The sequence below is a fragment of the Podarcis gaigeae genome (genome assembly GCF_964106915.1).
Source record: "Podarcis gaigeae genome assembly, chromosome: 5".
Taxonomy (NCBI): domain Eukaryota; kingdom Metazoa; phylum Chordata; class Lepidosauria; order Squamata; family Lacertidae; genus Podarcis; species Podarcis gaigeae.
This window is the reverse complement of record NC_139681.1, coordinates 66,078,681-66,092,895: the sequence shown is the minus strand read 5'-3', so window position 1 is coordinate 66,092,895 and position 14,215 is coordinate 66,078,681. Positions and strand designations below refer to the sequence as shown.

Genomic DNA, 14,215 nt, shown 5'->3' with positions numbered 1-14,215 from the left:
TTGCCAATCCATAATACCATTAAATAAACATATATATGGGTTTAAATTGTCTGAATGCTATCAAGCAAATGAAGCAGCCTGAATCATAGCAATCCGCTGTGTTCGCTGGGTTGAGCATGGGCTAGAACACAATTATTTCACATGAAACAGCACGCATATAGAACATTTGATATAAACATGCCTTGTGGTCCTTTATTTAAATTCACTACAAAAATAAGGGGGGAAATTGTATTTCAGAATTATTTTTATTGCGCAATATTTAAAACCAGTTATGTCAGACACACAAAAATCAGGTCAACAGATTCTTCCATTTAACAATGTAGTATAGGGACCACAAATCAGTGAAATCAGTGGTAAGCATAATAACTCTGTCCTCTACTGTGGCTAACCTTTTCATGTCTGGTTGCAATCACAAACCCCTGCTGAGCCTTCCAGCCCACCTCTAAAAAAAATTCCACTGAATGCAATAGGATCTGTAACAGTGCAGATCACTAATGCAGTTGCTGAGGTACTTCTCAAACAGAGTCCACAATTTCAAAACAATCACTACAGCTAATACTACTGAATGGAATTGAGATCAATTCTATACTCTCCTATTAACATCAACAGATAATCTGGGCCAGATTCTTCCACTTTATTCCCTCAGATCCCAAAGCTTGAGTCAGTAAATGTTCACTGGATTAAGGACTGGAACCTGAGTTTGCTTCCCCATTTTTTTGACCAGCTGTATTTATCTCCCTACTAACTGTACACGTGCAAAAGATTTCATCCCACACATTTCCTACTGCTGCCAGTTCTTAGAACAAAAAGACTACCATAGGCAAAGGTCCTGGTCTGTGAAGCCTAAATTGCTTTGAAAAGACTACTTTCCACTGAGTACACACAATTAGCAGGCAAAAGTCCTATTGCCACCAGGTAGGAACAAACTAAAGCCCTTGATGTCTGGAACGACAAGGCTCTAGCTGAAAAACAAGCAGATTTTTTGCCCTCTTGCCTACCAGCTCATCCCAAATCAAAGTGTTTTGAACTGTTTATATATTTTTGTATTCTTTAAATGTGAAAAACTTTGGTTTTATGTTTGTATAGAAGCGCTGACCTTGGAAAGATACAGATATTCCACTACTACGTCCACGTTACCCAACCTCACTTTAAATAATGTAAATAGGTTTCAGTACTGACACAAGAATGCAAAGTTCCTTTGATTATATCTTCTAGAGTCCTTTGCCCTCCGTTCTCCCTTATGTAGTATTTTTCACATCAAATTACAGCTGAGCTGTACCAGCAAAAGGTAGAAGCATTTAAATGTAACTATAGTTCCCAGTATAAGGGAGATCTGCATGGCTGCTGCTCTTCTCAGGGTGTTTTGACACTGCCTCTTTCAGTTGTTTTGTCACATCTTTCAATTGCTTCTTCTTCCTTTTCTCCTCCTCCTCTTTTCTACGTCTGGCTCTTTCACTCTCTCCCTCTTTGCCTTCCTTCTTCTTTCTGGTTGGAGCCACTTTGCCCTTCTGAATCCGACCAGACTTGGTTATCCGCACTGGCAGAAAAGTATAGATACATATATGTTACATTAATTTTATAACAAACCCATGCAAGAATGCAGAGAATTGCCAAAGGTGGAACGAAAATAATTATTCAATGTGTTTTTAGTCACTGCCCACTAGTGGGCTTTTAGATAGGTTACTCTGTGAAATTCCTGCTACAATTGTGTATTGAGTTCCTCTCCACTTTCAGTCACTATCTCTCCTGCCCATGGTGGCAAAATGTTTCAGAGAAAGAGGGCAGACAGGATCCATAAAGGTGTTCATCTATTTAGTCATCTGCATCTTTTTCTAACCTTCTTCCCCTTTTGCAGAAATTGAGCAGCTTAGAATAACAGGATTGGGGGGGGGGGTACAAGAGGGCACAAGGCAAAACAGCATCACACATACATCTTCTCCTGCCTTGGATTCATTTCTAGAAACAATTTCAGAAAATGGGAAGGAAAGGCGTGTTGCAGTGGGGAAGGAAGGTGCTAACAATGGACAGAAAATGAATTCTTGCCTAACAACTGACAGTTGCTAACAACTACACCGACATATTGACTGATCTTTGTTTGACTGTTTTCTCTGTTTTCAATACCGACAAAGCAGGAGCAACAGATACACGAGCTGAACAGCAAGGAAGTGTTTTTGCAAACATTTGTATCACTACTGAAAGGTGTCCCTCCATCTTTCAGAGAATGCTGGTAAAGGAACGAAAGTGTTCAGGAAACCCTGAATAGGTTTGATTGTCCTCATCTTCCCCATTGGCTGGGATCACCCAGGACACAATTCCTGGAAGCAGTATGTTCACTCTCAGTTTTGTTTGCCCTCAGAAATAAGTATACATAGCAAAATCTGACTGGTCACACAGCACATTGTGTTTACAAGTTCATTATGTGATTCTTGATTGGCTGAAATCCTCTAGTGGACGAGAATGAAGTCCTGGGCAAATAAAACCATGAACCTGAAGCAGCAGTTGATTAAAAGTTCCACAAGAAGGGTTTCACTGGCAGGGTTCTTTCTCATGCAATTTTCCTACTGCCTCTGAAAGCACTGTTTGTACACATACCTCCCCCCACAGAAACGAGCAAACGTTTGGCATCACCCTACTAGAAATGTATATCGTGACAAAGCATACACCCTAGCTCATTTTTCCCCCTCAAGCGTAACAGCATTTGTCTGTCTTATGCTATCGAGAAAAATCTAGCTTCCCTCCCATCCAGTTTTAAAAGACATTTGCATTGTCCATTCTAACCTAAAGAGTTGTATGGATTTAGAAAGCTGAGTTCCCTCACCCGACCGCACTCACATTTCCATGTAAAGAAGACCATGCAAGCTCATGAATAACAGCAGCAACAGAGAGAAAATACACTGGAAGGATTGTAGGATTCTAATGTACTTTAGCTATAATGGCATTTTATTTATATATTTAGATACTGCTTATATGCCAAAATGGCTTCTAAGCAGTTTACAACTATAAAATCAATACATAGTTAAAATACACAAAAACAATTCCATTGGGGCAATAAACATCCTTAATTTAAATTAAAATATTAAAATATACAATAAAAAACAACTAAAGAAGGAAATAATATATTTTATATTATAAATCATATTTACAATATACATGTATGCCCCAACCTATTCAAGCAATGTTCATGGCAGCTTACACTATAAAAAATTTAATAAAAGTACCAACCATTTTTAAAAAATAGTGAAAAACAGGAACTAGGCTGCAGCAATTAAACCAATAAACAACAATAATACTGTAATCAGCCCCAGAATCTTAGCAAAAAAGAAAATCAGCAGCTGGTTGTTACAATTACTGACCATGGAAAAGAAAAGCAGAACCAAAATAACAAAATAACAGATTAATAGTGACTGCTTACTTACCCTCCAAAGCACTCTCTTCTTCCTCACAAAAATCAGCTGTAGAGTTAGCATCTTTTGCAGCAATAAAACAAGGTGCAAAGACATTTCAGAATGTTCAACATTAAGACAACATTATGAACGCCTCAAAAGAATTGTGCCTTCCGTGGAAGTGCTAGCTACAAGTAACTTCTATACAGTGTTAAAAATAAACAGTGAGATTTAATTTATTGCAATGATAGAATTAACAAAGGATTGTGTTCCATTTACATAAATTCTTAAAGTGTACATGCTTCCACTTTAGCAATAACTTCAAGATACATTGCATGCCAAACAGAAATGACAAGAGTTTTCTCTTTACATAAATGGTTTTCTTAAGACTACATTCACATGAACAGTCAGTTCAGTTCAATGCACCTTAACATAGCTAAACTCCAGCTGTGTTCTCTGCAAGGAAGTTAAAGTGAAGCAGGAGCAAGAATATTCTTCAAAAGAAAAATACAGAATTCCACCCCAGAATTGTTTGTGGAAATGTTTGTTTCGGACTCATCCCTCTCTAGAAACCAAAGCCAATTGAGAACTCTGGGGTGTCACCTCTTGACTGATTTAACATGGGAATGTACCCATGTAGATAATGTGGAAGCAGCATAGCTATCCCTTGCTGCTAATAATTAATACTGTTCAATGGTTTTCATGTGAATGTACCCTCAGGTTTTCTGCAATCAACATCAATGATCACTGGAAATTCTACAAATGAAAATCAGCAGCTACAATTAAAAAAATCACTACCAATGATCTATTCATCTTCACTTAAACCACATCCTATTGGCTAGAAGAACTGAAGTGGAACTTTACGTCCTATCCAATCAGTGATCTCTTCTGTGTGACAGATCTCACTGTATCATCCAGTTGGTTCAATGGAGGAAATGCTGTTCACTGAAAAACTCTGTTCAAAAATTGCTCAGCCATGGAAGCCCCATTCTGTATCCCTATACTGAGAAGTAACACTAGGTGGTGTTTGTAGTGAATGTTCCCATGGAACACTTTATAAATAGTATTTATTTTCCAGCTTCCTTTGTTAAGTGGCCTGATACTGCATTTGCCTGAGGCTCATGGTTTCAAATGTAACTAAATCTGATATGAATCACATCCCTGATTTTCAAACTGTCTGATGAAAGTTTGATCCAATTCTTTGTGGGCAAAAGATCCGCAACCATCTGGCAAGTTTAGCATAAGCAAAGCAGTATTAGAATGCACAGTGTTGTCCAGCATGTGGAAGCCTTTATTGATATTGTCTATGGCATATATTTTTTCTGTAGAGAGCAAGAGGAAGTCAGTATCTTCTCAGACTTTCTTTGCTACTAACTATAGAATTTCTGGTGTTTAAAATTAACGTATCCCGAGTTCCGTCTCTAGTAGTTTGGGAAAATCTCAACCATGCTTGCTCCTTTCAAATGTGAAGTTTCTGTGACAAGTTCTTAAAGGCCAGATCTCTTCTTTGCATTGCCTCTCTTCAATCCTAAATAAGGATTTGATTTGATTTTTCATCACATCAGCAAAATGTAAACAAAAAAAGGAACTCCAAAAGACCTGAATGGTATCCTTTATGGGCGGGGGGTGGGGGGACAATGGTTAGACTCACATCATATTCATCTATAGAATTCTTTGCTTCTAGCATTCTTCACTGCACAAGATATATAAGGTCCACTTTGCAGCAGCAGAAATCCTCTTCTTGCTCCAGTTCAAATGAATGAGCCTTCACCACCATTTGTGGCCATTCACTTACCAGTCTTCTACTTGATTTTAAAGTCCAAGTGTTCCGGGAGTTGAGCTATGATAAAGCCATCTGTCTTCACCACCTATGTGCTGTAGCCATGACTTTTTGTGCAGTGCCTCAGCCAAAATGGCATGTCACTCTGCATACTATCAGTCTCTCTCTTCAGTCCTAGTCTAGACTCTTGCACACCATAATTTCCAAAATCCATTACAATTCAGTCACATTTGAATCAAACATAGGAAATAAAAGAATTCCCTCTTAACAGCAAAGTTGGCAATACTTCACGTTATTTCCAGTAGGACAGCAAAACGGGAGCTCAACAGTTCCAACACACAACGTAACATTCTCTTGAAGGTCCCTACATTTTCCTGTACAAAAAACTGGTTGTTTTTTTTTAATAAATGTGGATTCTGATGTTGATTCAGTATCAGCACACACAGGTATTTCCTTTCATAGCGGAGATAAAACTCATACTTGCTGATCTTTGTATTTTGCCCATTGTGTCTCAAATAACAGGTTCACAATTCCAGGCAATTGTTCACTTGCCTTCCCAAATATAAAGTTGTTTCTTGCAAGGATGTGTACATGAGCTGATTTTTGAAGAAAAGAAATTACTTGAATAAAACCAGATTATTTTCTGCAGCATTTCAACTCACTCCTATTCAAAGAGAATTAGATATCCTTCCATTCCAGAACCAATCAATCAATTTTGGGAAGGGCTGTAGCTCAGTAGTACAGCATCTGCTTTGTATGAAGAAGACCCCAGGTTTGATCCTGGCATCTCCAGGTAGGGATGGGAATGACTGCCAGTCTGTGGAGACCGTCCTGAGGGCGATGGATCAACCAATCTGCTTCAACATCAGATAGCTTCCTATGTTCCTATGCATGACACAATTCAGAATGAGCTGCAGAGCCTATATTCTGCAGTAACTTATCTGGCAAAGTCAACATCTACTGTTCTATGACACCCTAGAAGTACACTGTGAAAGAGCACCATGTTGCAGGTGCATAATGAAGATCCTCAAGGGAACAGTACAGTCTGATTATGCTTTACAGTTATTGACAAATTGTATCGGTTACAAAACTTGTAAAACGAGATGCATCGTGTTTCCGAATCAGTAAGCTAGGAAAAAAACCCCACAAAAATGTAATGCCAAAGTTCACTTATCAAAATTCCACATGTACAGGTTGGGAATAAGTGTAAGGCTCTTTGTGGTAATAGCAGATCTTATGATGCTCCTATACTTACTACTTTCTTGTTTTTACTGTTGTGAATACACCTTGCTTTGAACACAACCAGACAAATCAACCTACCTAGGACACATTCTCTCTTATGACGCTCATTCCAAGCCTTCACTTTACAAGTCTTGCTGCAGGTGTAGATCTCGAAACAGCGCGTGCATACTGAGAGGTTCACACCAACTGATCGTCCACATTGGTAGCAATATTTAAAGACTCTGCAAAAGAGACATTATGTGGAAGTCAACGTCTGTGATATTTATATAAGTTACCTTGTTGGGATGGACATAGTAAGTGATTATGTGGCTAGGAAAGGCGCCGTTGAAAATTTATTTACTTACATTTTGATTTCTAGTACTACTCTTATCAAAAACATCTTAGATTCACTGCTGCAAACTCACACTCTCAATTAAGCACCTGCAAGTCTTGAAGAATTGTCTGTTTCTTCAACACATGCTGTCTATAGGCAACTGGCCCAAATGCCGATGGTTCCAGTTTACTAAATGTTTTTTTCTCCCAACTGGTAGTTTCACACCACTTTGGGAGTTGCCTGAAAAACTCTGTTAACAGGTAATCATAGTAAATTAACTGAGCACTACATGTACAGGCCAATGTGGTTAGGCTTATTCAAGTGGGTCCAATGGGGAGAGAGAAACATTGCAAGACAGCGTGCCATATAGACATCTGTAAGCTAATATGGACAGCGTGAATTTACATTTTTATATGCTGATCTTACTTGGGTGCATCTGCGTCCATCGATCCCGCTCCAGATTTCCTTCTTCCTGCACAACAACAGACATGCAAAAGGAGATATTAAATATTTTTTTACCTAAAGCCAGTGCGTGTATACACTTGAAAACAATTACTAATGTTTCAAATATCTTGGAATTTAATGAGTTCATTTCATCGCTTGTTTCCTTCCTTATTTATTTCCTTACCAAAATTATATATCACTTGTTCGTTAAAATATATATGTTAAAAAACATTTAAATATGTACCGTATTTTTCGCTCTATAACACGCACCTGACCATAACACGCACATCGTTTTTAGAGGAGGAAAACAAGGGAAAAAACATTCTGAATGAAACAGTGGATGTATCATTTTTGTGCTTCATGCTGTGGCCACAGACATGTGATCTGATGGTGAATTTGGGGTGACCCAATGCAAAAATCCTGAGAATCCCTGTGCATCCATGGTTTGTAACCACGTTTTTGCACCATTGCAGCCCCAGGCAACAGTGGGTGCGTGATTTTTGGGGGGCAGGCTGTAGCCATGGACATGCTATGTGCTCTGATGGTGAATTTGGGCTGACCCAATGCAAAGATCCTGAGAATCCCTATGGATCCATGCTTTGTAACCACATTTTTGCACCATTACAGCCCCAGGCAACAGTGGGTGCGTGATTTTTTTGGTGCAGGCTGTAGCCATGGACATGCTATGTGATCTGATGGTGAATTTGGGGTGACCCAATGCAAGGATCCTGAGAATCCCTGTGGATCCATGCTTTTTAACCACATTTTTGCACCATTGCAGCCCCAGGCAACAGTGGGTGCGTGATTTTGGGGGGGCAGGCTGTAGCCATGGACATGCTATGTGATCTGATGGTGAATTTGGGGTGACCCAATGCCAAAATCCTGAGAATTCCTGTGGATCCATGCTTTTTAACCACATTTTTGCACCATTGCAGCCCCAGACAACAGTGGGTGCGTGATTTTGGGGGGGCAGGCTGTAGCCATGGACATGCTATGTGATCTGATGGTGAATTTGGGGTGACCCAATGCAAAGATCCTGAGAATCCCTATGGATCCATGCTTTGTAACCACATTTTTGCACCATTGCAGCCCCAGGCAACAGTGGGTGCGTGATTTTTTTGGGGCAGGCTGTAGCCATGGACATGCTATGTGATCTGATGGTGAATTTGGGGTGACCCAATGCAAGGATCCTGAGAATACCTGTGGATCCATGCTTTTTAACCACATTTTTGCACCATTGCAGCCCCAGGCAACAGTGGGTGCGTGATTTTTTTGGTGCAGGCTGTAGCCATGGACATGCTATGTGATCTGATGGTGAATTTGGGGTGACCCAATGCAAAGATCCTGAGGATCCATGCTTTGTAACCACATTTTAAGTGGGGAGGGAAGGAAAAACAAAGAAGGGACATTAGAGGGGTGTGCAGAGAAGCAGCTGGCTAAGAATGCAGGAGAGGGATTTAACGGGAGGGAGGAAAGAAAGGCAAAAGTTTCCTCCCACCCAAGCCAGCCATCTCTCTCTCTCTCTCTCTCTCTCTCTCTCTCTCTCCTTCCCTCCCTCCCTCCTCCTCTCTCTCTCCCTCCCCCCTCTCTCTCTCTCCCTCCCCCTCCCCCCTCTCTCTCTCCCTTCCCCCCTCTCTCTCCCTCTCCCCCAGCAGCAACGGAGCTTGCCTGGAGGGGAGGGGCTTTCCCTGCTCTTTGTTCCGTTTCAGCAAACACAGCAACGAAACAGAGGGGGGTGGGCAGTAAGACCCTGAGGCAGAATGCCTCCTCTTTTCAGGTTTCGCTTCTCCGTGCAGCGTGCAGCGCCGCGATTTGAATTTTGCATGATTTTTCGGCTCCAGGGACCACACATTCGCTCTATAACACGCACAGACATTTCCCCTTCCTTTTTAGAAGAAAAAATCTGCGTGTTATAGAAGGAAAAATACGGTATTTTAAAATATCCAACAGTAAACAGTAGCTAAAAAGAAAAGGCATGTAACTTGCGCATTATCTGGACAGCCTTGTGTAAAGAAAAATATTTTAAGCAGATGCCAAAAAGAGTACATGAAAAACCACCAAACAGAAAATGCGTAAAGGATAAGGATCGTGACCACTGTGCAGCTCCTATAGTGTTGAGAGTACACCAACAATAGTAGGAAATGTTAGTACCCCCGAAATCAAGTTTTGGGTCTAAGAATAGCAGCCTGCACCAGAGAAGGGAAGTTCTGCTTTGGCCTGGAGTGGCAAGGAGAGGACATCCATCACAGTAACTCAGACAGGGCACACTCAGACAAGCTGAGCTGCAACACTTCCTACTAAAGGCACTGATTGCTATCTTCTTCACTATAAATATTGGCTGCCCTCTCTTATCACTTGTAAATTTAATTTAAAGTTAAACAAAAGAGAAACAGACTCCTGGAAATGTTAAACCAAGACATGATCACCTGTCACCCTTCCCTTCTCCCCCATGCCCATATAACTAAGCCCTGGTCTCCTACCAGAAAGAAGCAAAAAATATGTTAACCCCTTTTCTCCAACCCACCTGCACAGAATAAAGATGCATTTTTGAAGCCATTTTGGCAGAGATTTGGGAGTCTGGTTGTGATTCTTGCATTTCAGGGGTTAGACTAGATGACCCACTGGGTCCCTTCCAACTCTACAGTTCTATGATCCTACCACCTCCGCTTTCCCTGCCCAAATTTACTGCATCCTTGTTTTTCTGCATGTTTTCAGGCATGCTTTTAGAATGACATATATAGTTAGTTTTAACCATTCTATTAATTTCAAACTCTATTATTCAACCTATTCTTATTGTGCCGTTCATCGATTCTGTCTTAGCATCATTAGCAAATATGCCAATTCCTTTTTAGTACAATAAAATTACTCTTGATTTAGCTTAAATGTCCTTGTTCACCCTTGGAATGCCAAATTCTGAAGTGCATTCAAGTCTCAGTGTCAAAAGATTAAAAAAAGGGGGGGTGAGGATTGAATGTGAAAACTCAAAGCTTACAAGCAAACTGTAGATTCCTAAAAATATCGTTATACTTCCAAAGGTTTCGCTTGGCCTCACCGTATTTGAGTCTTCGAATTTCCTCTCTATCCCACTGTTTTTCTCTCGACGTGACGCACTCTCGAAGCCGTTCACTGAGGTACTCCAACAACTTTTTACGGCTGGTGAAGGTTTCCCGCTCCGTTGGCGATAGGGCATGGTACGGTGTATGGAGCATTCTCTTATCCTGCAAAACACAAACACCCACAAGATGCCAGCGAAGAAGCAGATCTGTACCTTCCCAAAAATATACTTCCTTGTTATATTTGCAGGGAATGCGTGAGAGCGTTGTACAGGAAAACCACTATGACGCCAGTAAGATTAGCATTTCAACACCCTGTAAGGTTGACAGTGTGGGACGCGGGTGGCGCTGTGGGTTAAACTACAGAGCCCAGGACTTGCCGATCAGAAGGTCGGCGGTTCGAATCCCCACGACGGGGTGAGCTCCCGTTGCTCGGTCCCTGCTCCTGCCAACCTAGCAGTTCGAAAGCACGTCAAAGTGCAAGTAGATAAATAGGTACCACTCAGGCGGGAAGGTAAACGGCGTTTCCATGCGCTGCTCTGGTTTGCCAGAAGCGGCTTATTCATGCTGGCCACATGACCTAGAAGCTGTACGCCAGCTCCCTCAGCCAATAAAGCAAGATGAGCGCCACAACCCCAGAGTTGTCCATGACTGGACCTAATGGTCAGGGGACACTTTACCTTTAAGAATGACAGTGAAAGAGGCTGCCTTGGGAGAGTGGGGGGCTCTCCTTCACTGGAGGAGAGACCGGATGGCCATTTGTAAGGGATGCTAAAGTTGCATCATACATTGAACAGAGCACTGCTCCAGATGACCTCCAAGGTACCTTCCAACTCTACGACTCTATTATTTGTAAATTATCTCAAGTGTTACAAAAGCATCCTGGAGTCTCCTGTGATCCCTCCTTCCAAAGAAACTGAAGCTCGGAGTATTTTCTGCTCCTGGAACTTCCATACCACTTGGGAAGCGGAACACACTTAACAGAACTTAAAAGCCCCCAGCCAGACATCACCAAGTGCATGGGGCTCTGTAACTGTTGTGTCCTTATTGCTCAGTGGTGATGTCTAGATTACTTGCAGAGTAGGCAGGTTTGTTGAAGAAAAGAGGCTTCCAGCCTTTCAACCATTTTCTGGTGGATGGAGCAGTCCCCAAGAATACAGACACTGGCCAACCCTGCCCTATTCCCTAGCTCAGGAAACACAACAGCCAACTCAAAAAAAAAAAGTAATAATCCAACACTTCCTCTTACCATTACTTTACTATGTCATTTGAAAGGAGCAAGGGATCATGGGGGCTCTTCTTTTCACAAGAATATGCTTACTCTCATAACTCAGTAATAACCAGTGAAATACACTGCACAAGTCATGCATGCAACTTGGAAGCAAGTTTCAGAAACAGCAAATTATAAAGATAGACAAATGTATATAACTTTTTATATAATTATAAATATTGAGAAATAAATATACACACATACAGAGAGAGAGGGAGAGAGAGATTTTATATATATATATATATATATATATATATGCTTTCGTAGATTTTCACGGGTACAGGAATGCAGGTTTTGGTGTCCTCGGGTGTCTTCCCGTGTAAAAGTTGGGGTGTCTAGGCGACGTTTCGACGAGGTCTCACTCGTCATCTTCAGGCTGGTGCTTTCGGCTTCTTGTTACTGGAACAGAGCGGGATCTCAATGTTTGAGTTCCTATAAATACTGTAGAGGGGGTGTGGTGTCTAGCCTCCAATGTTCTGGGCAGAGAGGAAGTTCCCAGGCTAGTGTGCCTTTTCTTCTTTTGTTCCTTAATTACTTGAGAGATACCTTGAGTGATTTCTTGAGTGATATCCTGAGTACCACTTAGGTGGGTCATTAGGTGTGGATTAGTTGCTAAAGTCTTTGTGTCTTGACCTCTTGAACTTTGTGAAGAGTTTTCCTGAGAAGATGGCTGTATTGCACTTAGTTGTGCTTTGGCTTGGCTTCGTGTATAGGGGCGAGCTGTGGTTTTGTGGCTTGTGTCAGCCAGATCTGTGTAGGGATTGCAGGGGGGTGCAGCATCCGGAGGTGCCACCATGGATTGGCTACTGGATGGTGTCAGTAATTCATCTGTGGAGAGGGTCTGGGTTTGGGTCTGGTGTGGTTGATTGGTGTTGGCGTTCTGTGTGCCTCTGGATCTGGTGTCAGTTTTTGTGGGGAGGGCTAATTTCCAGATGTCTGGCAAGCGGGATGTGTCGTCACGCTTGTTCATGTTGTGAGGGTGTTTCTCTATCTCGATGGCTTCCATGATTATTCTCTTGTGGTGATGTTCCGTGTTAAAGAGCAATTTGGAATCTGCAAAATTAATTTCGTGTCCTGTTTCTTTCATGTGTTGGAAAAGAGAGGAAGTTTTTTCTTCTTTTTTGACGGCATTCTTGTGTTCTGCAATACGTGCATTTATTCGTCTGTTTGTTTGTCCAATGTACGTGGCTGGGCAGACTTTGCAGGGTATTTCATAGATCCCTTGGTTTTCCAACTGGATTTTATCCTTGGGGTTTCTGAGGATATTGGCTATTTTTTGGTTGGTGCAAAAGGCTGTTTTGATATTGTGTTTATGGAGGATTTTGCTAATTTTATCTGTAGTGCCCTTGATATAAGGAAGGAGGGCCATGCCATTGTTTTCTTCTGTGTCTTGGTTTTTGGGGGGTGTTTCCTTTTGGATTAGCTTCGTAATCCTGTTTTGCTGGTATCCATTGGCAATTAACACATTTGAGAGATTCTGTAACTCAGTTGTCAAGTGGTCTTTGTCAGCCAGGCGTTTGGTTCTGGAGATGAGAGTCTTGGCTACGGAGTTTATTTGTGCAGGGTGGTGGTGTGATTGTGCATGTAAGTAGCGGTTGGTGTGTGTTTTTTTTCTGGTAGATAGTGTGTCCTAGGGAGCCATCAGGTTTTTTGTAGATTAGGACGTCAAGGAAGGGAAGTTGGTTGTTGGCTTCTATTTCCATAGTGAATTGTATTTTGGGGTGTAAGTTGTTGAGATGTGTGAGGAAGCTATCCAGTTTTTCCTTCCCGTGTGGCCAAATTACAAAGGTGTCGTCAACATATCTGAGCCAAAGTTTGGGTTTGTGTTCTGACTTGTCTAAAGCATTGGTTTCAAAGTGTTCCATGTACAGGTTTGCGATGACCGGTGAGAGGGGTGATCCCATAGGTGCTCCTTCTATCTGTTTGTATCTTTGTCCATTGTGGATGAAGTACGTGTTGGTTAGGCAGTGGTTGGTCAGGTCCAAGATGTATTCGGGGGGATTGTATTTGTTTTGAATAGCTGTCAAGGCTTCATTAATGGGCACTTGTGTGAAGAGAGATACAACATCGAAGCTCACAAGTAGGTCATTAGGATGTAGGTTTTGCTTCTTTATTGTTTCTATGAACTGGAAGGAGTTTGGTACGTGTGAAGAGATGGATTCTGCATAGGGCTGAAGTTGCTTGGCGAGAAATTTAGCGAGATTTTGTAGAGGTGAGCCTATGGAGCTGACTATTGGTCTGAGTGGTGTTCCTTCTTTGTGTATCTTGGGGAGGCCGTAGAGTTTGGGGCATCTGGATGATTTTTCTCTGGGGATGATTCTTAGCTGGATTTCTTCACTGATAGGAGAGGCTTTTATTTTGGATTTGGTGGTTTTTTCCAGATAGGTGGTGGGATCTGTTTTTATAGGTTTGTAGGCAGGATCTTGGAGTAGCTTTGATAGTTTTGCTTGGTAGTCCGATGTGTTCATCACCACTGTGGCATTACCTTTGTCTGCTGGGAGAATGATTATGTTGTTGTCTTTCCTCAGGTTGGTGAGTGCTTTCTGTTCTTCTTTGTGTAAATTGCTTCTGGGTGGTTTGCTGGAGCAGAGGATGTTGGTGACTTCAAGTCTGATTTTATTGGCTTCATCTGGGTTGAATTTGGTTAGGCTAGCTTCGACTCCGCATATGATGTTTTCCGTGGGGATGCGTCTCGGGGCGACTGCAAAGTTGAAACCTTTGGAGAGTACT

The 14,215-nt window shown here is 41.6% G+C and overlaps 1 protein-coding gene across 10 annotated transcripts in view; it reads right to left on the bottom strand.

Annotated features, from left to right (window-relative positions):
* Positions 1-228: 228 nt before the first annotated feature.
* The window catches only part of ANKMY1 (ankyrin repeat and MYND domain containing 1), a 40,341-nt gene continuing 26,354 nt past the window's right edge, over positions 229-14,215 (bottom strand). For 5 of the 10 annotated variants that reach the window (XM_083742059.1, XM_083742062.1, XM_083742063.1 and 2 more), the window contains 5 exons: positions 10,215-10,380; positions 7,145-7,190; positions 6,484-6,626; positions 3,417-3,467; positions 229-1,537 (listed from right to left, as the gene is read on the bottom strand). In XM_083742059.1, coding sequence (XP_083598185.1) covers positions 1,299-1,537; positions 3,417-3,467; positions 6,484-6,626; positions 7,145-7,190; positions 10,215-10,380 — 645 coding nt within the window. In that variant the 3' untranslated portion in view covers positions 229-1,298. The remainder of the gene's footprint in view (positions 1,538-3,416; positions 3,468-6,483; positions 6,627-7,144; positions 7,191-10,214; positions 10,381-14,215) is intronic. The other 5 variants (XM_083742061.1, XM_083742064.1, XM_083742065.1 and 2 more) reach the window with 1 other exon arrangement.